General features: G+C 42.0%; 1 protein-coding gene across 3 annotated transcripts in view; it reads left to right on the top strand.

The window, feature by feature from the left end:
* The window catches only part of LOC103112458 (interleukin-1 receptor-like 2), a 103400-nt gene extending 93822 nt beyond the window's left edge, over positions 1–9578 (top strand). For all 3 annotated transcript variants that reach the window (XM_060187386.1, XM_060187385.1, XM_060187384.1), the window contains 3 exons: positions 29–172; positions 6728–6889; positions 8772–9578. In XM_060187386.1, coding sequence (XP_060043369.1) covers positions 29–172; positions 6728–6889; positions 8772–9154 — 689 coding nt within the window. In that variant the 3' untranslated portion in view covers positions 9155–9578. The remainder of the gene's footprint in view (positions 1–28; positions 173–6727; positions 6890–8771) is intronic.
* Positions 9579–25122: the final 15544 nt, after the last annotated feature.

Here is a 25122-nt window from a genome sequence, read left to right as displayed (position 1 = left end):
TGTCTGTCTATTTTTGCTGTCATTTTAGCTCCAGATTTCCGGGTCAACTTAATAGTAGGGCTTCTCATCTTGACAGGGATGGTAGTGTCTGTTGTGTGTGTCTACACCATTTTTAAGATTGACATTGTACTTTGGTATCGAAGTGCCTTCCTTTCTACTGGAGTCATAGAAGGTGAGTGTGTGAGACCACTGACAATGCCTAACAATTTGTATGTCTGCTCTAAGCAAGTGTAAATAATTCCTCCTCTTTGTGGGAATGTTGCAACATTCCGAAAGACCATGTGTGGACTGAAATATTCTTTTTTTAAAAATATAATTTTTCAGGAGTCAGGCAGTAGCACAAGGACTGGCTCAAGGATCCTAGTTCAAGCCCCTGGCTGCCCACCTGCAGGGGAGTCGCTTCACAGGCAGTGAAGCAGGTCTGCAGGTGTCTATCTTTCTCCCTCTCTGTCTTCCCCTCCTCTTTCTATTTCTCTCTGTCCTATCTAACAACAGCAATATCAATAACAACAACAGTAATACATACAGCAATAAAAAAAGATCAACAAAAGGAAATAAATAAATATTAAAAAATTATAAAGATATATATGTATATAATCTTTCACAGTTGAACATAATGAATCAAAGGCATGCTTTGGGATGTTTCCTTCTCCTAATTTCTGCCTCAGCCACACCAGAAGGATCAGTGAACTTGGGTTTTTAATCAAGCTTTGCACTTACCAGCTGGGCAACTTTGGAGAGAGATCATGTAGCTCTGTCTGCCTTGACTTTCTAACTTATACCCCAGCATGCAACATTGATCCTAATAGTGAAATGTGAGAGGCAAAGCTATGCAATGCCAGCCTGTAGTAGCCTGCATGAGCCCTTTAAAGCCAGCTACCTGTGGCAAAAATTTATACTCCAAAACTTTGAAACAGGTGACCAAAAAATGGGAATGTATTGGTATTGAGAACATTGTAAAGACGAGTGTCTTGCCACCCAAGTCTCATCTCCTGAGCGTGCACACTGAACAGCAAAGAGTGCGCTTATTTCTGATGCCTCACTTCAAAACAGGAATCATGAGTACTAACAAATGAAAAAAATTATATTATTTTGCTTTGTCTTTTTTCTCCCATTTTTAATTAGTAAATTTAAGGGGTATTGTGTGTTTACAAAACAATAGATTTGGGGGAATATGGTTCCTCTCCCAGCCACCAATGTTCTCACAAAGCCCAAGAGACAGTTTGGCTACCTCCCCCCCCCCCCCCAAATTCATTTGTTTTAGTCATCTATATAGTCCACATATGAATTAAACCAGCCAGTATTTAATTGTCCTTCACCTTTTATTTCACTTGGCTCATCTTTGGTTTTTGATTGTGGAGTAGTGTTCCATTAAACATATATCCTGTAACTTTTTGATTCAGCCATCTGTCATTGGGCATTTGAGTTTCTTCCATATTTTAGATATTGTGAAAAACTTTTGTTTTACCTTTTTTGAAAATTAGAGGTAGTAGAGGGGGTAAAGAGATCCAATTAAGAGAACAGAATATCAGTGACAAGGTGTTGGGCTAGCTTCATGGGCGGGAGAGAGAGACGACCAGGGACTCATGGCTGAGTGGTACGCAGTTCAGTCTTTATTCATGTGGAACGCAGCACAATCTAAGATCTCTCTAATCACAATCTTGCCCTTATATATCCTGAGGTGGAAGAGTCAGGTCCGAAGGGGATGTACGTAGGATAAGGGGTGGGGAGAAGGAAAAAGCATGCAAAACAGTAAGGATTAAACCAATGCCGTGGAGGCAGGGCGGTGCTTAGTTAACAGTGGTTATGTAAATAGAATACATTGTTAAGCAGGGGGATTAAACCAGTGAAACAGAAGGGGTCTTAGAAGCAGAATTTAGAAGCATACCAACAACAAGGTCTAGGAAATAGTTGGAAATAACCATGGATATTTTTTTAAATAAATTTTTATTAGTGATTTAATAATTGTTGACAAGATTGTGGTATAAGAGGGTTCCCACCACCAGAGTTCCATATCTCATCCCCTCTATAGGATGTTTCCCTGGTCTTTATCTTTCTGGGAACATGGATCTAAGATCCAAGATCATTATGGGGTGCAGAAAGTGGAAGGTCTGGCTTCTGTAATTGCTTCCCCGCTGAACATTGGCCTTGGCAGGTTGATCCATACCCTCAGTCTGTTTCTATCTTTTCCTGGAGGGGCAGGGCTCCAGAAAGGTGGGGTTCCAGGACACATTGGTGAGGTTGTCTGTCCATGCAAGTCAGGTTGGTGTCATAGTAGCATCTGCAGTTTAGTGGCTGAAAAGCATTATATAAAGCAGAACAAATTGTTTAATAATCAGGAACCTAAAGGTAAAAGTATAGCAAATGAAATTTGGGGTCTTCACATTGGAAGATGCTAGGAATTCTATTTTAGGTATATTCTAAGGGGCCCATGACTTTACTAATTTTTGCCTGAGCCCAACAGCCAACATGCAGGTGGACCAAACATATTATCTAGAGAGATGGTGTCGGAATTGGAAATAGGACTGGAAAGCTGGACCAGGGAAGAGAGTAGCTCCCAAATCTTAGAAAAGTATATAAATATTGTTAAATGTAAACCCCATCTATTTAATCTGGAGCCCATGTTCAGTGTAGGAGCCTGTGTAACCTCAGCATGCCTGTAGGTCTGAGCTCGCATTCTGTGGTCATAGCTAGGAACGTTCTAGGCTGCACTCATTGTCAGACCCATCTTCCTTGTGTTAGAGTATTTTGACTCAGCCTACCTTCAGAGAAGGGGGCAGTCCCTACCATTGTTTATCCACATTGAGGGCAAGGTCCTGTAGGGGCCCACAAAAGGTTTTGACCTCAGCTTCTAACCCCTTTTTCAAATACTTCTCACCCATTACAGTTTAGAAGCTGTCCCATGCCCTTTGTGACTTCTCTCCCCCCACCACCATCACCCCAAGAACTCATACTTTGAGGAATCTTCCCTTCCGTTTCCTCTGTTGTATCAGTCACTTTTTATCTTACAGTGCCTTAGGTAGTTTTTATTTCTAAACCTACAAATGCTCCTTTCAGCTAGAGTAAGTGTCTTGTTCATCAGCACAGGGGTGAAATGATGGTTCTTTGTAGTTGCTTCATAAACCCCACTCATTCTGACCACGATGACGTGTTTCATTTCTCAGCGCCACACAATAGATTCCTAGACTCTGCTTAGATGCTTCCTCTCTCTATGAAGCAAGTGTGCAGTTGTAGTGATAGTACTTACTGATGGCTCTAAGTCAGGAGAAATTTAGCCCATTTGGCTGGTACAGTTAGGACAGCCCTCTAGAATGTAGGAGCTGTCCACATGGTTGTCCACGTAGGACAACTCTGACGGAATGAAGCTCATGGCTCAGTTCTCATTTTCAGTCACACATTGAAACGTGGTGCTCTTAGAGAATGACTTGGGTTCATATTACAGTTGTGTGACCTTGAGATAATGATGCAACCCTCCCAGTTTCAGTTTTACCCTTGTGTAACGGAGATAAGACTACCTTATCTGTGAGAATAAAATGTCTGTGAGGTAGGACAATCTGAACTACAATCTACAAATTGCAAGAAACTCAAGTCTTACTTAAAGTCTCTAGGGACCCCAGTCACTGGATGGATCTGAAAATGTTATCTTCAGAATCCTGAAGTTTAGTGCGACAGTAAATATCATAATCCTGACCAAGTTGTGGCAATAAATATCAGGACAAAAAATACCTTCATGCTTTTGGCAGGATGAGGGGGAAAGGAGCCATTTTGAAATACCAGAGCACTCTCTTAACAAAGTTTGTCCTTAGGAGAATCTAATGAGAAACTGACTTGCTGGGACATTTATTGTCAAAGATGACTGACCTGGGGGAGGGGGAATTCCCAGCCCAAGTTCACTCTAGTCAGTAGCCACTCCAAGATGGGGGGAAAAAAACAAACAAAAAAACCCCCTGAGAAACATTTAGTGAAGTTCCAGGACCACAGGCCTTAAAAGGAGCCACTTAAACATGGCTGAGACCTAATCATATACAGTATTTCCTTTCCCCACTAACCTCACTACCACATTACTAAAAGGCTCTCTGAGCAATTCCTCCTACTCAGTACGTCATGCGTAGCGATCAGACTATCAGGAAATAATTGCAAGGCATGATTTTTCCCCTCCCTTCTTTTTTAATGTACTAGGACTATCACTGGAACTGTAGTGCCTGCAGGACAAATCCACTTCCCCAACAGTCAGTTCCTCCTCTGTTTATATTTGATAGAACAAAGAGAAACTGAGAGAGAAGGAGAATGGGAAATAGGGAGAAGAGAGACACCTACGGTATCGCTTCAACACTTATGAAGCTTCCCGCTGTAGGAGGGGGAGTAGGGGTTCTTGAGCATGTGCACCCAACCAGAGGTGCTGCTGCCTGGCCCCACAAGGCATGGTTAAAAACAAACAAAAGACCACCTGGAGAGGCACAACAAGAATCAGAACCAGACATGGGAAAAATATTTGCATTATCAGACTGTAAATTTAAAGCAACTATGAGTAGCAGTATAAGGACTCTACTAGATAAAGTAGCAGACAGCGCAAGAGGACAGGTGGCCAAGGACCAGCAAAGCAACTCATCAGGATATTGGATCTACTTTGCCCAGACCCTGCTGCACTGCAGGAAGCTTTGGAGCTGTAATGCCCTTCTATTTCTTTCTTTGTCTCTCTCTTCTACCTGACAAAATCAGCCTGGAACAGTGAAGTCCTGATGATGACAAAAGAAAAAAGGATGGGAGTTGGGCGGTGGCGCAGTGGGTTAAGCGCACGTGGCGCAAAGCGCAGGGACCGGCGTAAGGATCCCGGTTCAAGCCCCCGGCTCCCCACCTGCAGGGGAGTCGCTTCACGGGCGGTGAAGCAGGTCTGCAGGTGTCTATCTTTCTCTCCCCTCTCTCTCTGTCTTCCCCTCCTCTCTCCATTTCTCTCTGTCCTATCCAACAACAAAGCAACGTCAACAATGGCAATAATAACCGCAATGAGGCTGCAACAACTAGGGCAACAAAAAGGGGGAAAAATGGCCTCCAGGAGCGGTGGATTCATGGTGCAGGCACCGAGCCCAGCAATAACCCTGGAGGGGAAAAAAAAAAAAAAAAAAAGAAAGAAAGAAAAAAGGAGAAGGAAAGGGAGAGGAAGAGGGAAAAGGAGAGGGGAGGAGGAAGGAGAAAAAAGAAGGAAGGATAGATGGACAGTAGAACCAGAGAGATGGAAATCCTAAGAGAAAAAAATAAAGAAAACAAAGAAGTGCTAGAGATTAAAAAAAAAAAAGTCACCTAAAACTGTCTATGATTGGTGTGTCAGTAACTGGCATGGTTGAGGAAAAAGCCTCTGAGCTTGAGGACACATTGTCCAAAGGCCCTTGGACAACTACAAAAGGTGAAACACTATGTGGAAATACCAGTAGGAGAAAAAAAAAAAAAAACCAGTAGAAACAAAAATTTTTGATACGGGACTGAAATATTTCATCAAACTAATGTCAGACACCAAATTGTAGGTGCAAGGATCTCAGAGAATGACAATCATGTTAAGTACCCAAAATATTACACTTAGGCATATGATTTTTCAAGCTGCTGAAAATAAAAGATAAAGGAAAAAACCTGTCTCTGACAAATAAGTAAGAAAAATATTAAAAAGAAAGGAAGGAAGGAAGAAGAAAGAGAAGGAAAGGAAGATAGGGAGGGAAGAAAGAAGAGAGAGAAAGAGAAGAAGGAAGGGAGAGAGAAAGGAAGGAAGAGAAAGGGAAGGAGGAAGGAGAGAGAGAAAGAGAAAAAGGAATGAAAGAAGGAATGAAAGAAAGAAAAAGAGAGAAAGAAAGAGAGGAAGAAAGAAAGAAAAAGAAAGAAAGAAAGAAAGAGAGAGAAAGAAAGAAAGAGAGAGAAAGAAAGGAAGGAAGGAAGGACGAACAGACTGGGTGGTGGCACACCAGATTAAGCACACGTAGTGTGAAGTGCAAGGACCTGAGCAAGAATCCAGGCTCGAGCCCCCAGCTCCCCACCTGCAAGAGGGGTCACTTCACAAGTGGTAAAAAAGGGCTGCAGGTCTCTTCTCTTCTCTTCTCTTCTCTTCTCTTCTCTTCTCTTCTCTTCTCTTCTCTTCTCTTCTCTTCTCTTCCCTTCCCTTCCCTTCCCTTCCCTTCCCTTCCCTTCCCTTCCCTTCTCTTCTCTTCTCTTCCCTTTTCTTCCTCTCTCTCTCTCTCTCTCTCTCTCTCTCTCTCTCCATCCTCAATTTCTCTCTGTTTGTCCAATAAAAAATGAAAAAAAAAAGGCATGAGCAGTGGATTAGTAGTGCAGGCACTGAGCCCCAAGGATAACCATGGAGGCAACAAAAACAAAACAAAACAAAAAGAAGAAGAAAGAAAAAGAAAGAAAGAAAGAAAGAAAGAAAGAAAGAAAGAAAGAAAGGACATTCTGAAAGAAGGAAGAGGGTGACACTGTGGGGGGATTCCTTGCCCATACAGAATAAAACTAACAATTTCAGCCAGCTTCTCAAAAATTATGGAAGCAAGACAAAGGTAGAGTGGAACATTTAAAGTAGTGAGAGAATGAGATTCCTGACCTGGCAGTGTTTGGGGAAAAGCCAGCCTAGTGTACACTTTGACATCACTGAAGCCAAGCAAAAAGGACCTTGTGGTATGTTTTCAATTTGTTAACCCAGGAAGATTTAGTAGAATCATTCCATGAGCTTGTCTCACTTCCTTTTCAGATGGGAAGCTTTATGATGCATATGTCTTATACCCCAAGACTCAAAGAGAAAGCCACCACCAAGATGTAGCCACACTGGTGTTGAAGATCCTGCCTGAGGTGCTAGAGAGGCAGTGTGGATATAAACTATTTATCTTTGGCAGAGATGAATTTCCTGGACAAGGTATGTTTTAAGTGACATATAAGAGTTATGAATAATTGAACAGAAGGATGAAGCATCAGCCTCTGTAACTGACTTTTCAAAGCATTTTGGGAAACCTGACACTACTGTCCCTTGTGAAACTCTAAAGATGTTTCTTATTACAGGGATATAATTCCACGTTGTACCCACCACCACCACAGTTCTGTGCCCTTCTCCAACCCAGCCCCCACCCCCAAAGATTAGCTATCATAGTTTTTTAAATTCTTGGTGGCAATTTGGCTCTTCTTCTCCTCCTCCTTTTTCTCCTTCTTCTTCTTTTTCTCCTTTTTCTACTTCTTCTTCTTCTTCTTTTTCTTCTTCTCCTTCTCCTTCTCCTCTTCGTCCTTCTCCTCCTCTTCCTCCTCCTCCTTCTTCTCCATCTCCTTTTTCTTTCTCTTTTTCTTCTTCTTTTGTTCTTTTTTGACTAGTGACATAATGATGATTAACAAGATTGTAGAATAAGAAGGGTACAATCCCATAGAATTCCCACCACCAGAATTCCATATCCCATCCCCTCCACTGGAAGATTACTTATTCCTTATCCCTCTCTGGGAGTATGGATGGACCAAAAATCTTTATGGGGTGCAGAAGGTGGAAGGTCTGGCTTCTGTAATTGCTTCTCCATTGGACATGGGTGTTGGCAGGTTGATCTATACCCCCAGCCCATTTCTATATTTCCCTAGCCCTAAGTAGGGCTCTGGGGAGGCGGGGCTCCAGGACACATTGGTGAGGTCATCTGCCCAGGGAGATCAGGTTGGCATCATGGTAGCATCTGCAACTGAATGGCTGAAAAGCATTAAAATATAAAACAGAACAAATTGTTTAATAAACAGGAATCTATGGGTCAGAATGTAGCAGATTTGGGGTCTTCATGTTGGAAGATGCTAGGAATTCTGTTTTAGGTATATTCCAATGGGCCTATAACTTTACTAATTTTTGCCTGAGCCTGACAGCTAATATTCAGGTAGGCTATAACTATTGTCCAGGAAGATGTTGTCAGAGTTGAGAATAGGACTAGAAAAGTGGATCAGAGCAGAGATGGCTACTTTTCTTTTTTACAAGTTCATACATTTCAGTTCTTTACATTGCACAAAACCATCCTGTAGTTGTCTTTCAGACAAAAATGCAGGTCATTTGGTAACAAATTTAAATTATAGCAATAGAAAGAATATCTACCTTTTAAATGTCAAAAGACAGAATAAATAAACATGGATTAAGTTCCATTCTTTGCAGACATAGAAGATTTGTTGACATTATCACACTGGAAATAATATGCCATGAGCTCTAATCGATAAAGTATGTCACCCTTTCACAGAAGATGTTAGAAACAAACTCTCTCTCTTTAGGCTTATTTTTGTAGCTGGTTAAAATAATGATACTGTCACGTTTGTGTCCAGGAATGCTGACCTATTCACAAGTAGGTGTCTAATGACATAATCTTAACCTAAAGACTAAAAGAAGACAAATACTCATTGGCCCGCATGTCCTTGAGGCTAATTTCTGTTTTTTGTAGGTTTGAATATGATTAAATCATGTTAATTTTCAAATCCACTCTCTTCTTTTAGCACCTATTTTGGATATCCTCCATTGTATTAAGACCCAGGTGGTTTTTTAAAAAAATTTATTATCTTTATTTATTGGATAGAGACAGCCAAAAATAGAGAGGGGAGGGGGTTATAGAGAAGGAGAGAGACAGAGACACCTGCAACACTGTTTCATTACTAACAAAATTTTCCCCCTGCAGTTGGGGACTGGGGGCTTGAACCCAAGCCCTTGCACATTGTAACATATGAGCTCAATCGAGTGTGCTACCACCTGGCTTCACCCAGACTGTTTTAATCATGAGATATTTGTTTATTTCCAGCGGTGGCCAATGTTATTGATGAAAACATTAAGCTTTGCAGGAGACTGATCATCATACTTCCTAAATCTCTAAGTTTTGCCCTGTTAAAGAACATGTCAGAAGAACAAATAGCTGTCTACAATGCTCTGGTCCAGGATGGTATGAAGGTCATTCTGATTGAAATGGAGGAGATCAAGGACTATACAGTCATGCCAGAATCCATTCAGTATATCAAACAGAAGCACGGGGCCCTCTTGTGGAGTGGGGACTTCACAGAGAAGACCCAGTGTGCAAAAACAAAGTTTTGGAAGAGGGTGAGATACCGCATGCCACCCAAAAGTTATCCACCATCATCTCCTGTCCAGTTGTTGAAGCATCTGCCCTGTGACCTCACAGCTGGATAGTGGAAGGCCAGTATGCCCTCATTACCCCGTGACAGAGAGGCTGACTTCCAGGGGTGGCTTAGCACTGGACATTTCATTTGAGCTGTTCGCTTAAAGCTGGCTGCTGAGCACTTGTTTCGGGGGCCTTTGTTTGCTTGTTTTGATCAGAGTTATCTGTTAGAGAAAATGCATTGCCTTCCCAGCAGACCTTTGTTGATTTGTTGGCTCTGGATGCTCATGAACAGACACTGAATACAGTTCAGACTGAGCATCTGAATCCCGGGGAACAGAACACAAAAGCCTGGAGAGCTACAGTTCAGATGTAAAGAAGTTTGTTGCTTGGTGTGGCATCTCTATGTCCTGGCATGGGAGCCTGGGATGTCAGGGATTCACAGGAGGATATTGGTAGGCTCACAACGATAATAGTACTTTTTTCATGCCTTGACCAGTGCCCACAGGGCTTTAATCTTACCTTATTTAAATTTTATTTACAAAATGGAAATATTGACAAGATTATTGGATAAGAGGGGTACATTTCCACACAATATTCATCCCCAGAGCTCCATATCCAACCCCCTCTCTGGATAGCTTCCCTATTCTCTAACCCTCTGGGAGTATGGACCCAGGATCGTTGTGGGGTACAGAAGGTGGGGGGGTCTGGCTTCTGTAATTGCTTCCACGCTGAACATGGGCATTGGCAGGTCGATCCACACTCCCAGTCTGTTTCTCTCTTTCCCTTGTGGGGCAGGGGTCGGGGGAGGCAAGGCTCCAGCACTCATTGGTGGGGTCCTCTGCCCAGGGAAGTCAAGTTAGCATCATGGTATCTGGAACCTGGTGGCAGAGTAATGAAGCTGAAGGGTTGATATTTCATGCCTGAAGTCTCTGGACACAGTCCGAAGTGAAGCATGCTGAGGTGGTACTAATTGCATTGAATAGGTTGGGATCAGCAGATGCAGTGTCAGCTGGTGTGACTTGAGAGAAGCATGCAGGAAAGTGAGCCTGGCCCTAGAGGTTCCAGGACTGGGAGACGTATGGGCTTTATAGAGAAAGGGGAAGGTTCCTGCTGTCTTAGGGTTTAAGAAGGCAATAGATAGTTATTGCTATAACCAAATGATTTGACAATTGCGTTAACTTTGAAAATCCCATTGTTAGGATTTGCTGCATCATACAAGACCTTACCATAATTTGTATCCTTTTAAGCTATTTCTAATAGCTGTATCTTATAAAGTAAGGCCACCTGTTGCTTGTGGCTCTTAATCTTTAGAGAATATCTCTGGTACCTTTGCGTCTCTCTCAGTCCTTAGTGCAAAACAGTATCTGTGTCTGCAGTCTCAGCACACTGATGCTAGAAGCAACCTGGGGTCTCCTACACCTTGAAGGTCTATTGAGATTAATCATTATCCCACCTTCTGGGAGACCCCATGCATTTAAAGACTTTAGCAAACCAAAATAATTAATAGTTCACTCACTTTTCCCAACTATTAATAGCTTATGTCAGCTTGAATTCTGACCCACCAGTGAGAGATGCACTCTCCATAGCAAGATGACACAGTCCCAGTCCAAGTAAAGCAAACACACTTTCTGGTTAACCAGCATATCATCATTGCATGTCAATTTATGATTTAATGAGAAAATTGTGGAGGCAGGTGGTGGTGCACAGGCTTAAGCTCACATAGTATGAAGTGCAAGGACCTGCTCAAGGATCCTGGTTTGAGCCCCCAGCTCCCCACCTGGAGGGGGGGTCTCTTTATAAGCAATGAAGTAGGTCTGTGGATGTCTATCTTTCTCTCCCCCTCTATATCTTCTCCTCTTCTCTCAATTTCTCTCTTTCCTATCCAAAAAAGAAAAGAAAATTACAGAAAGTGTTTTCCATTCCAAGGCTTCACTGAGGCTTTGTGACTATGGTTCCACTGCTCCTGGTGCACTTTATTTATTCCCCTTTCAATCTCAGAAACAGAGAGAGAGAGAGAGAGAGAGAGAAATACTGTGTCCTTCTTCACAGGACTTGTATGGTTGGAAATGTCTGATGCACTCTGTGAGTCAATTCCAATCTCTTAGAATTTATGTACAAACTGAGCTAGTAGTGCTATGTATTGATATCAGGACATGGTTGAACATCAAGACTGTCTTTATTCACTGTCTTTATTAATTCTTTATAACTTTTTTTAAACAAATACCTACTTATGGGGCTTGGTTGAGCATATACTTTATCATGTGCTAGGACCCAGGTCCCTGGTCCCCACCTGCATGGGGAAACTTCATGAACGGTGAAGCAGTGCTATCTCCCTATCTACTCCTCCCCCTCTTAATTTCTCTTTGTCTTATCAAATGTAAGAAAAATGTTTTAAAAGTTTAAAATAAAATCAGCAAAGATATTCACTTATTTATAGAGGGGTGAATTAGGTAGGGTGGGCTGGGGTGGGGAGAAATCAGAGCAATGCTCAGCTCCAGTCCAAGGTGATGCTGGGGATTAATGTGCAGCCCTGGGGCCTAACGTGTGCAACTTGGTGCTCTAACTTACAGTGTTTTCAAATTTTATGCAAAATTTATTATCTCAGCTATTCTTTTTTTTTAAGACTTTTTTCCTTTCCTTTTTTTATTTACAAAATGAAAGTATTGATAAGACTATAGGATAAGAAGGGTACATTTCCACACAATTTCTACCACCAGAACTCCATATCCAATCCCCTCCCTTGATAGCTTTCCTATTCTTTATCCGTCTGGGAGTATGGACCCAGGATCGTTATGCAGTGCAGAAGGTGGAAGGTCTGGCTTCTGTAGTTGCTTCCCCTGCTGAAGAATGGCATTGATAGGTCGATCCATACTCGCAGCCTGTCTCTCTCTTTCCCTAGTGGACAGGGTTCTGGGGAGGTGGGGCTCCAGGACACATTAGTGGGGTCATCTGCCCAACGAAGTCAGGTTGGCATCATGATATCATCTGGAACCTGGTGGCAGAGTAATGAAGCTAAAGAGTTGACATTCCATGTCTGCCATCTGTGGACACAGTCTGAAGTGAAACATGCCGAGGTGGTACTGGCTGTATTGACTAGGTTGGTATCAGCAGGTGCAGTATCAGCTGGTATGCATTGGGAGAAGCATGCAGGAAAGTGATCCTCACCCTAGTATCTCAGCTATTCTAATGTGTACAGTCCATTGGCACTAAGTGCATTCACATCATTATACAGCCACTACCAACATTCATCTCCAAAACTGTTTCATTTTACTCAGCTGCAAATATCCCAATTAAACCCAAGTCCTGGAAGGTTTTTTTTTTTAAGATAGAGACAGAGAACCAGAGAGAAAGAGAATACATCACTGAAATTTCCTTCAGTGCAGTGGGGGCTGGGCACAACCAGGGTCATGCATGTAACAGAGGAGCACACTATTCAAGTGAGTTATTCCGCTAGCCTGCTTCTGGCCACTTTCAACTTCCTGTGTATGAATGTCACTAACTACTCTAGACACCTCACAGAAATGCAATCATATAGCTTATTATTATTTTTTGCAAGTGTGACATTCTTATTTCACTTAACATAGTTTTTTTATTTAATTATTCTTACCTGGTCAATTAATATTGCATGTTTTTCAGTTTACAAAAATCCTTTGATTTTTATTAGCTTCCTTTTAATTTTTATTATATTTATTTATTTATTGGATAAAGACAGTCATAAATTGAGAAGAGAGGAAAGATAGGGAGGGAGAGAGACAGAGAGACACCTGCAGCATTGCTTCACCACTTGCAAAGCTCTCCCACTGCAGGTGGGTACCAGAGGCTTAAACCCTGGACCTTGTGCACTGTAATGTGTGTGCTTAACCAGGTATGCCACTACATGGCCCATTTATTAGCTTCTTAAAGTCACATACAAAATTGTCTATAGTGGGGGGTCAATGGTTGTACCTCTACCATAGGTGCTTGGATTATATAACTGTCCAAGCCTCCCAACCCTGTCTACTAGTTGGGGTCTTTTGGTTACTCATGGACCCCAGTGTCTCTGACCTCCTAGATATTATGGGGTTCTCCTCCAACGGGGCCTCATTGAAGAGGGCTAAAGAGTTTGGAAGCTTACTCCTAGGTAGAAAGCACTCGCTCAGAATAAGCATACTACACTCACTTTACCTGTAGTCTCCTAAGGCCAGTTAGTATGTGAAACGAGGTTACCTGGATAGGAAAACCAAATAAATAAGCACACCATCTCTGGGAAGAACTGAATATCAGCACTCCTCCTGCCCCCAGTCAGTTCTCTCACCCTTCAAGGCAGGTTTCATTCTCCCTCAGCCACTCAGGAGCTGTGATTCTACTCAACCCATGAAGATACCAGAGGTTGACCCCTTCTTGTCTTGCATTTCATCCCAGCACCCCTGAAACAATTCTACACCCTGCAACTCAGCTCTCCTCAGATCCTTGCTGATGTCTACTGCAGGGACTCAGAAGAATTCTCTGGTTGGGGTGGGGAGTGGGGAGAAAGGCTTGAAGTATCCTTTGGGACCCTGGGACAACCAGAGGGGACAAGAGCAGATTTGGAAGAAGGGGTGAGAGAGGTAAGTGGGCCAGAGAGAAGGTGAAATACAAGTAATCAGCCCTCAGTCACCTTTTGGTTCATGTTCCTATGACAAAATCAGCTACAGGATCCACTTCCTTTGGTCTCTCCCCTCAAGCACCATCCCCATGAGAAAGGCCGTGGGAAGACTGAGTCATATCAAATCAAGTGTTCAAGAAGCTCTGTTCTGGGGCCAGGCAGTGATGCACCTGGTTAAGCATTCATGTCACGGTGCACAAGGACATAGGTTCAAACCCCTGGTCCCCACCCGCAGGGGGAAAGCTTTGCAAGTGGTGAAGCAGGGCTGCAGGTGTTTTTCTCTCTCCCTCTGGATCTCTCCCTACCCTCTGGATCTCTGGCTGTCTCTATCCAATAAATAAAAATACTTTTAAAAAAAGATTAAGAAAGAAGCTCTGTTCCATTACCAGGTCAACCGGAATGAAGATGCACATGGGAATGTGTTTGACAGACACCATGGTGCCGCAAGAAGCTGTCTGTCCATCATGGGGAATGGATGGGACCTAAGGCTCAATGGGAGGAGGGGGAAGCCAAAGCCTATGACCCTACAGAGACTCAGGACTTCCTGTTGTTTCTGGGTCACTCAGCTTTTTCTCAACTCCCAATCCTGCTTCATACTGATATAGTGTATAAAAATAATTACAAATATTTGTACCAGGTCTTTAGGACATTTATAAATTTCAAGCTTAATTCCCCCTCTATTTCTAATATCTGCATGGCCTTGAGGGGCTTTTAAGCTTTTTACTGCTCTCTCTCTCTTTCACTGTCCTCATGTACTCAACCCTAAATTGTGAATTATTATCAACCTTTTTTTTTTTTTGCCTCCAGGGTTATTGCTGGGGCTCAGTGCCTGCACCATGAGTCCACTGCTCCTGGAGGCTATTTTTTCCCCTTCTGTTGACCTTGTTTCATCGTTGTGGTTATTGTTGTTGTTGTTGTTGGATAGGACAGAGAGGAGGGGAGACAAAGAGAGGCAGAGAAAGATAGACATCTGCAGACCTGCTTCACCGATCATGAAGCGGCCCATCTGCAGGTGGGGAGCTGGGGGCTTATTGTTGTTGTAGTTATTATTGTTGTTGTTGATGTTATCATTGTTAGATAGGACAGTGAGAAGTGGAGAGAGGAGGGGAAGACAGAGAGAAGGAGAGAAAGATAGACACCTGCAGACTTGCTTCATCGCCTGTGCAGTAACTCCCTTGCAGGTGGGGAGCGTGGGGCTCAAACCGGGACCCTTATACAGGTCTTCGCACTTCGCATCATGTGCACTTAAGCCGCTGTGCTACCACCTAACTCCCTTTAGGTATATTGTTCTGTTTTGTTTTTATTTTTTATTTATAAAAAGAAAATATTGACAAAACCATAGGATAAGAAGGGTACAACTTTGCACAATTCCCACCACCAGATCTCCGTATCCCATTCCCTCCCCTAATAGCTTTCCTATTCTTTACGCCTCTGGGAGTATGGACCCAGGATCATTGTGGGGTACAGAAGGTGGGGGGTCTGGCTTCTGTAATTGCTTCCCTGCTGAACATGGGTGTTGACAGGTCGATCAATACTCCCAGCCTGTCTCTCTCTTTCCCTCGTGGGGAAGGGCTTTGGGGAAGCGGAGCTCCAGGACACATTGGTAGGGTTGTCTGTCCGGTGAAGTCTGGTCGACATCATGCTAGCATCTGGAACCTGGTGGCTCCTTTAGGTATATTCTAAGGAGCCCATGACTTTACTAATTTTTGCCTAAGCCCAACAGCCAACATGCAGGTGGACCAAAGGTATTATCTGGGGAGATTATGTCAGAGTTAGAAATAGTAGTAGAAAGCTGGATCAGAGAAGAGAGTAGCTCCCAAATCTGGGAAAAGTATATAAATATTAACTGTAAACCCCATCAGTTGGTTAAGACCAAAGGTTTATATTCTGATGGGAGTTGTGGTCCTGATCACTCTTGTGTGCCTTATTTCTCCCTACCTCCCACTCTTCTTTTTTGCTATTATCAGTGAGATTTACTTGCCCTTCCCTGTCTATCACCACTCCAGTTTCCATGTTTCTAGAAAAAAAAAAACATGTATATAGAAGTAGACTCCTCTACCCCACTAGGGAAAGATAGAAACATGATGGAGGTATGGACCAAACTGTCAATGCTCATGTTCAGTGGAGAAGCAATTACAGAAGCCAGAACTCCCACCTTCTGCACCCCAAAAATAATATTGGGAGTCGCTTCACAGGTGGTGAAGCAGGTCTGTAGGTGTCGCTCTTTCTCTCCCCCTCTCTGTTTTCCCTTCCTCTCTCCATTTCCCTCTGTCCTATCTAACAATGACGACATCAATTACTACAACAACAATAAAAAACAACAAGGACAACAAAAGGGAAAATAAAGAAAAAAAAAGAATTTTTGGTCCATAATCTATGAGGAGTCAATGATGGGAGAAGATGACCAGAGGGCTCTGGGGCCCAGTTCCATCAGAAACTGCAACATTCGTCACCAGGAATCTTGCTTTTATACCTCCACTGAAAGGGAGGTGAATCTGGAAAACACTAGAAGAAGTCAGGCACTGTGTCCCTTATCTGAGAGAGAGGAGGAACACAGGAAGGACACTTGGAAGTAATAATAGGTGTAGGTGTGACTTAGAAAGGAAGTAAAGGCAAAACCCTAAGGAAAAAAAAAAAAGGAAAAACATTGATAGATCTAGAGAGTGATAGATATGAAGTCAGCCCATACCTGTAACCTTGGGTCAACTACTGCAGTTTTCAATGGAAGGGATGGGGACACAGTTTTCTGACAGAAAGAATGGTGTGGAATTATACCCCTGCTATCTTATAATCTTTTTTTTTTTTTAATAAAACAAGATTTAAATTTTTCTGTTTTAAATCATAACTAATGAAAATTAGCTTGGAACATTCTTACTCATGACCACAGAATGTGAGCTCAGATCTACAGGGGAGCAGAGGTCACACAGGTTCCTAAGCTGAATATGGGCCCTGGATCAGATCAAATCAAATTGATGGGGTTTACAGTCAACAATATTTATACACCTTTTCCATATTTGGGAGCTACTCTCTTCCCTGATCCAGCTTTCTGGTCCTTTTTCCAGCCATGACATCATCTCCCCAGACAATAACTTTGATCCACCTGCATATCAGATGTCAGGCTCAGGAAAAAACAAAAACAAAAAAAGTAGTATAGTCATGAGCTCTTTGGAATATAATTAAAATAGGCCTACAAACTATTTACCAAACAGAGAACCCCAACTCTTCATCTGCAATATTCTAGCCTTTAGGTTCATGATTAGTCAATAATTTGTTTGGCTTTATATGTTAACTCTTCTTTCAGCCACCAGGTTCCAGATGCTAGCATGATGCCGACCAGACTTCCCTGGCCAGGTGACCCCACCAATATGTCCTGGAGCCCTGCCTCCCCAGAGCCCTTCCCCACTAGGGAAAGAGAGAGATAGGCTGGGAGTATGGATTGACCTGTCAACGCCCATGTTCAGCGGGGAAGCAATTACAGAAGCCAGACCTTCCACCTTCTGCAACCCACAATGACCTTCGGTCCATACTCCCAGAGGGATAAAGAATAGGAAAGCTATCAGGGAAGGGGATGGGATATGGAGTTCTAGTGGTGGGAATTGTGCAGAGTTATACCCCTCTTATCCTATGGTTTTTGTCAATGTTTCCTTTTTATAAATAAAAATTAAAAAAAAAAAAAAGAATGAGGCTTAGACAGGATATGGATGGTTTTACAATACATCTCTCAATGTGACCAGCTTTTTCATTGTCTCCCCATTATAGACACAACCAAGGTGCAGGACAGACCAAGGTCATAGGTTGTGGATGCTCAAGTGAGGTGACAATGATTGCCAATGACTTTTATAATGATTAAGCTGAAAGCTACATGCAGCAGAAGTACATTTTACCTCACAGCTCACTATACAAACACACACATTTTTTTTTTTAAATCTCCCTATTTTTTTTATTTGTTCTGGCTCCATTCAAGTTTTCAAATTTCTGGTAATCAGCCATGATCTTTGTTAAAGATCAAAGTATGTGTTTCTGAAACAGAAAAAAAAAAAAATACAAGCCCAGATTCCCAGTCATGCAGGTAATCATGATATTCTGCTTTATTTAATCAATAAAATGTTATCAAGAGCCCTTTATGGCTTTTTTTTTTTTAACCAGAGGAGTGCTCAGCTCTAGTTTATGATGGTATAGGGGACTGAACCTGAAACTTTAAAGCCTAAGGCGAGAAAACCTTTTTGCATAACCATTATGCTGCCCCACCTTCTTCTTTTAAATTTCTAACTGCCCAGCCAATTAGCTATCTTCCTCTGTTAAAGTGGCTTCAAGGCCTCTCAAGTTTTCCCAACAGCAAGGTTTTAAGCGGACATAATTCCCTGCCCATGCAAAATAATAATAGTAAGAATAAGAAACATCAAGAAGAAAATAAAGCAATCCCACAAGTGAAGAATCTTGAGAAAGAGAAAGTATTTCTTCTCATGAGATGAGGGAAAAAATGAAGTTCATGCCTCAATATGTAAAAGAAACAAACAAACACTCTGGTGCCTCCTACGGCACAATTGCGCCCTCTGCTGGTGACTGATTCTTGCTCTCCAATTCACCACTCTGCTCAAGAGCCCTCCCCAGGGGCTGAAAACTGGAACCAGCTTCTGTGGGAAGCCCAGGTAGGGCTGCCTAACCCAGCCTCTCCAGCTTATTATCAACAGTCTCTCTCTTTATGTGAAAAAAGCTGAGATAGTTCCATTTTTGAGGTTTGCTGCTCTGTTCTTTTTTTTTTTTATTAGTGATTTAATGGCAAACGCTAGAAGAAGTGATTTAATATTGATTTACAAAATCACAAAATAACAGGGGAGGGCAAGGTGGTGGCTCACTTGGTTAATGCATGTACTACCATGCATAAGAACCCAGGTTCAAGCCCCTGGCCCCCACCTGCAGGAGGAGAGCTTCACAAAGAGTGAAGCAATGCTGCAGGTTCTCTGTTTTTCTCTCTCTTATTCTCTCCTTCCCTTTCTTTTTTTTTCATTTTCATTTCCTTTATTCTTCTTTTTTATATTTTGTTTGTTTCTTTTTAAAAAAATTATTTATAAAAAGGAAACATTGACAAAAACCATAGGAGAAGAGGGGTACATATCCCATGTCCACATAATTCCCACCACCAAAACTCCGTATCACATCCCCTCTCCTGATAGCTATTCTTTAACCTTCTGGGAGTATGGATCCAGGGTCATTATGGGGTGCAGAAGGTGGGAGGTCTGGCTTCTGTAATTGCTTCCCCTCTGAACAGGAGCGATGGCAGGTCGATCCCTACTCCTAATCTGTCTCTCTCTTTCCCTAGTGGGGCGGGGCTCTGGGGAAGCTGGTCACACATAGTTGGGGTCCTCTGCCCAGGGAAGTCCAGTTGGCATCATGGTAGCATCTGGAATCTGGTGGCTGAAAAAAAGGGTTACCATTAAAAGCACATGGCGCAAAGCGCAAGGACAGGCGTAAGTATCTGGGTTGGAGCCCTGGTTCCCCACCTGCAGAGGAGTCGCTTCACAGGCGGTGAAGCAGGTCTGTAAGTGTCTCTCTCCCCGCTCTGTCTTCCCCTCCTCTCTTCATTTCTCTCTGTCCTATCCAACAACGACGACGTCAATAACAACAACGATAATAACTACAACAATAAAACAACAAGGGCAACAAAAGGAAATAAGTAATAAATAAATACTTAAAAATAAATAAATAAATAAATAAATAGTTACTATATAAAGCCAAACAAATAGTCGGGCAGTTGCACAGCGGGTTAAGCGCACGTGGTGCAAAAAGCAAGGACCAGCATAAGGATCCCGGTTTGAGCCCCTGACTCCCCACCTGCAGGGGAGTCGCTTCGCAAGCAGTGAAGCAGGTCTGCGGGTGTCTGTCTTTCTCTCCCCCTCTCTGTCTTTCCCTCCTCTCTCCATTTCTCTCTGTGCTATCCAACAACAATGACACCAATAACCACATCAATGTTAAACAACAAGGGCAACAAAAGGGAAAATTAATAAATATAAAAAATAATAATAATAAAACATATAGACCAAACAAATTGTTGACTAATCATGAACCTAAAGGCTGGAATAGTGCAGATGAAGAGTTGGGGGGGGGGGTTCGGTTTTGTAGATAGTTATTAGTCCTATTTTAATTATATTCCAAAAAGCCCATGACTATACTAGGTTTTCTTCTCGCCTCCTCTCTGTCTTGCCCTCCTCTCTCCATTCGTCTCTGTCCTAACAGCGACCACATCAATAACAACAATAATAACTACAACAACAATTTAAAAAGGGCAACAAATGGAAAATAAATAAATAAATATTAAAAATTAAATTGCCTGAGAAGGTGGTGTCAGAGTAAAGTAAAAGGCTAGAAAGTTGGATTCGGGAAGAGAGTAGCTTCATTCTTAGGGAGAAAACAAACTATGAATAAAATTAGCTGTTTACACCTTCCACCCGGGAGGGACTATATATATCTCACAGGAACCTGTGTAGCGTCTTAGTTCCTAATGGTCTGAGCTCACAGTCCATAGTCACATCTGGGAACATCACAGGCTGCACTTATATCAGGACCAGTCTTCCTAAAGTGGCAGGGCAGGATGACCCAGTCTCCCTCTGGAGACTGGAGCAGTTCCTGTCATTGCTGCTTTATGGTGAGGGTCACATCCTGGGAAGGTCCACAAAAGGGCTTATGATGACAAGTGACCATTGATGGTGGAGAGAAGGATCCATTAGACGTCTAAGCCCATCATATTTGTGTGGGAATCCAAGGATTTCCTGACTAAAACCTTGGGCTTCTGAGACTGAAACCATCAGTCCATGAGTGGGGAACAGGCATTTCTATTCTTAGGTTCCCACAAGACAGAACTCCAGGCATCCTGCTTCCAAAAATGTTGCCCCAACATCAGACCAACTGAATTCCAGCCACAGTCACCACCAGGTATTAAGTACACTGACTACATTCAGGATTTCTTTACCGCTTGAGCAAGTCATAGACTGTGTCTCTTCATCTCTGTTTTTAAAAGCAGTAACAAAAGTGCTTCCCTTGTAGAATGACTGCTAGGTAAAGTGGCTTATTGATGCTTGGCAGGACATCAGTGAACAGTGGCCTGTATGTCATGTTATAATAGTGGTTCATAATGTTAAATTACTATAATACCAATAGCGATATTTTACTGTACTGCTTTACTACAGTTATTATTTTGCATGTATTATTTTGACTAGTGCACAGATGATAAAAATGATGACTTTTACCAAGTTCTTAATATATTCTGTTTCTTTCTCACTCTCTCTTTTTTTTTTTTTATGGCGCCTCCCTTACGTGCTGAGCTATTTCTCAGGCCCTCACATACTTCTTCTACATGCTTCACACATTTATTTAATATCAGGTCTATGAGACAGGTCTCTGTGAAGGACTTCCACTCTGCAGATGAGGAAAGAGATCCTTGGTAAGGTATTAAAGGTGGTGTCTAGCCAGAAAGGCTTGGATTGAATTACTTAACCTCTCTGGGCCAACCTTTTTGTTCCATTTCTAGAATCAAGGTGAAAAATAACACCTTGCTGATAAAATAGATGATTGTAACTATTAAATGATACAGGTGAAAAACACCAAACCCTAGACAAAAACTACTTAGTAGTACCGTGAATATGCTGCACCCATATTTCTCTGAGTTAATTTATGGAACAGTTCCACCTTGGGAAAAGCCTAATTAATTGTGTGGAGTTGTACCCCTCCTACCTTATGCTTTTGTTCACTAATCCTTTCTTAAATAAAAAATTAAATAAATAAATAAATAAGTTCAGGAACATAGAGAGTGACTGTATTTTAAATATATATATTTATTTATTTATTTATTTATTTTATTTTTTAAAAAAATTTTTAAGAAAGGATTAATTAACAAAACCATAGGGTAGGAGGGGTACAACTCCACACAATTCCCACCACCCAATCTCCATATCCCACCCCCTCCCCTGATAGCTTTCCCACTCTCTATCCCTCTGGGAGCATGGACCCAGGGTCATTGTGGGTTGCAGAAGGTAGAAGGTCTGACTTCTGTAATTACTTCCCCGCTGAACATGGAAGTTGACTGGTCGGTCCATACTCTCAGTCTGCCTCTCTCTTTCCCTAGTAGGGTGGGTCTCTGGGGAAGCGGAGCTCCAGGACACATTAGTGGGGTCTTCAGTCCAGGGAAGCCTGGCCGGCATCCTGATGACATCTGGAACCTGATGACTGAAAAGAGAGTTAACATACAAAGCCAAACAAATTGTTGAGCAATCATGGACCCAAAGCTTGGAATAGTGGAGAGGAAGTGTTAGGGGGATACTCACTGCAAACTCTAGTGTACTTCTGCTTTCAGGTATATATTTTGCACTAGTTTATGGATATGTGTGAACATATGCTCTCTCTCACAGAAACTGGTGTATATCTAGGTTTTGGGACTTTGTTAGAAAGTGAACCACCTGAGATGGAATTAGAGTATACTATGAAAGGAAAGGTCTCACCCGAGTAATGAAGCTGAAGAGTTGTCATTCCACATGTGAAGTCTCTGGACATAGTCTGAAGTGAAGCATGTTGAGGTGACAATCTTTGCGTTGATTAGGTTGTGATCGGCAGATGCAATATTATTTGATATGGATTGGGAGAGGCATACAGGAAAGTGGGCCCTATCCAAGGGTTCCAGGACTGGGGGAAATAGAGGCTCTATAGTGGAGATGTGAGGTTCCTGCTGTCTTAGGGTTCCAAAAGACAATCGATAGTTAATGTTATCATCACATTATTTGGTAATTGGGTTAACTTTGAAAAGTCTTTTTGTTAGGGTTTGCTGTACAGTACCCAGTATCTTGTATATAGCTGTGCTATTTGTTGCTTCTGATCTACTTGGTCTAGGCTTTTGAGAGAGTCTGCATATCAATTACACAGACTATATATTAAAAAGATTCAGTCTGAGTTTTAAAAAACTTCGAGACATACAATTAATTTTCCCCCTCTCATATTAATTAACTAGTAATTTATATGACTACATTTTACTAGGAGTGTACATAAACACCATTCCCACCACCAGAAGACTATGACCCATCCCTCCCACCCACTCCCACCCCCCACTGGCCCAGGAAGCTGCATGTCTACCCCTCACCACAGGGTTTTTACTTTGGTGCCCTAGTGACTGTATTTTTTAATGGAAGAATAAATGATTGATTTTTTTCACTATACAGAACACAGTTCTTCTTTTAAAAAAAAATTTTTTTGGTATGGTGATGGTAAGACTGTTGCATTTCCAAAAGATATCTTGCTTTTAACAAGGGGTGTGCTCAGACTTTTGTAGATGAGGAACTAGGATGTCTCAGACTTGTCTTCAAATCCAGTGTAAGGAGAAATAGAGTGCATGAGAAAATTAGTGAAATATGATGGGCCAGGATTAACAGTCATGAAATTTCATCCCACAAGTTTCTCAAATGTGTATATGTTTTAAATTTTTTTCAAGATTTTATTTATTTATTCATGAAGATAGAAGGAGAGAAAGAACCAGACATCATTCTGGTACATGTGCTGCTGGGGATTGAACTCTGGACCTCATGTTTGAGAATCCAATGCTCCATCCACCACTCCACCTTCTGGACCACTGTTTTAAAATTTTCTCCAAAGTAAAATTGAAGAATAGAGTAGTTGAATAGAATATTTTTTAAAAAGCAACTCAAATTCTTGAGCAAATTTGCCTTTGAGAACAGAAAAATATCAAGTATTCTGAAGCTAGGGAAAGAAGCATTTTGATTTGTTTTCAAAAAATGAATAGCTCTTTCTTTTCCTGGTGACCTGATCATTGGAAAAAGTTATAAACAAGGAACTTATCTTAAAATGCTGCAAACATAATCAACCTTGTGTTGGAAATATGAATATTTTTTATTTTATTATTTTACTTTATTTATAAAAAGGAAACACTGACAAAACCATAGGATAAGAGGGGTACAACTCCACACAATTCCCACCAACAGAACTCCATATCCCATCCCCTTCCCTGATAGCTTTCCTATTCTTTATTCCTATGGGAGTATGGACCCAAGGTCATTGTGGGATGCAGAAGGTAGAAGGTCTGGCTTCTGTAATTGCTTCCCTGCTGAACATGGGTGTTGATTCCCAGCCTGTCTCTCTCTTTCCCTAGTGGGGTGGGGGTCTGGGGAATCTGAGCTCCAGGACACATTGGTGGGGTTGTCTGTCCAGGGAAGTCTGGTTGGCATCATGGTAGCATCTGAAACCTGGTGACTGAAAAGAGAGTTAGCATATAGAGCTAAACAAATTGTTGAACAATCATGAACCTAAAGACTGGAATAATGCGGATGAAGAATTGGTGGGGGGGGGTCCTTCATTTTGTAGATAGCTAGTAGGCATATTTGAGTTATATTCCAAAGGCCCTGTGCCTATATTAGGTTTTTTTTTTTTTTTTTCCTGAGCCTAAAATCTGATATGCAGTTGGACCCAAGTTATTGTCTGGAGAGATGATGTCATGGCTGGAAAAAGGACCAGAAAGCTGGATCAGGGAAGAGAGTAGCTCCCAAATGTGGGAAAGGTGTATAAATATTGTTAACTGTAAACCCCATCTATTTGATTTGATCTGATCCAGGGCCCATATTTAGCTTAGGAGCCTATGTGACCCCTACATCCCTGTAAATCTGAGCTCAATTCTATGGTCATGAGTAGGAACATTGCAAGCTTCCCCAATATCAGAACCCATCTTCCTCAGATGTAGCATAGAGTATGTTGTCCATCTTCCTTTCAGAGGATGGGGAACATTCTCTACTGTTGTTGATCCAAGTTGAGGGCAAGGTCCTAAGGGAGCCCAGAAAAGGGTCTATTGTGTTGTTCCTGATAGAGATGACCGGTAACAATGGAGAAAGGGATTTATTTGAGGTCTAGGCCTATCATGTCTGTTTGGGAATCTCAGGACTCCCTGAATAGGGCCCCAGTTGATGGAGTGGCCTGATATTGACGAAAGAATCACTGTTAAAGTATGCCAGTCTGTTGCCCTTATTCAACTTTTGCAGTCCTTACTTTGATAAGGTTAGCTTTGGAGTGAGTGAGGGAAGTGTAATAGGAAGTAGGTGAGGAGGGTATCTAAGTCTATGTAGACACTATTTCATTATGAACTTTATACTGACTCACTGAAGACTATTGTGTACTTTTGCTTTCAGGTATATATTTTGCCCTAATTTATGGATACATGTGAATATATGTTCTATCTTATGGGACCTGGTCTACATCTAGGTTTGGGACTTTGTTAGGAATTGAACTACCCCAGGTGCCCAACAACAGATGAGTGGCTGAGAAAGCTGTGGTATATATGCACAATGGAATACTATGAAGCTATTAAGAACAATGAACCCACCTTCTCTGACCCATGTTGGATGGAGCTAGAAGGAATTGTCCTAA

This window comes from Erinaceus europaeus, chromosome 3, assembly GCF_950295315.1.
Source record: "Erinaceus europaeus chromosome 3, mEriEur2.1, whole genome shotgun sequence".
In the NCBI taxonomy this organism is placed as follows: Eukaryota; Metazoa; Chordata; class Mammalia; order Eulipotyphla; family Erinaceidae; genus Erinaceus; species Erinaceus europaeus.
This window is presented reverse-complemented; position numbering and strand designations above follow the sequence as displayed.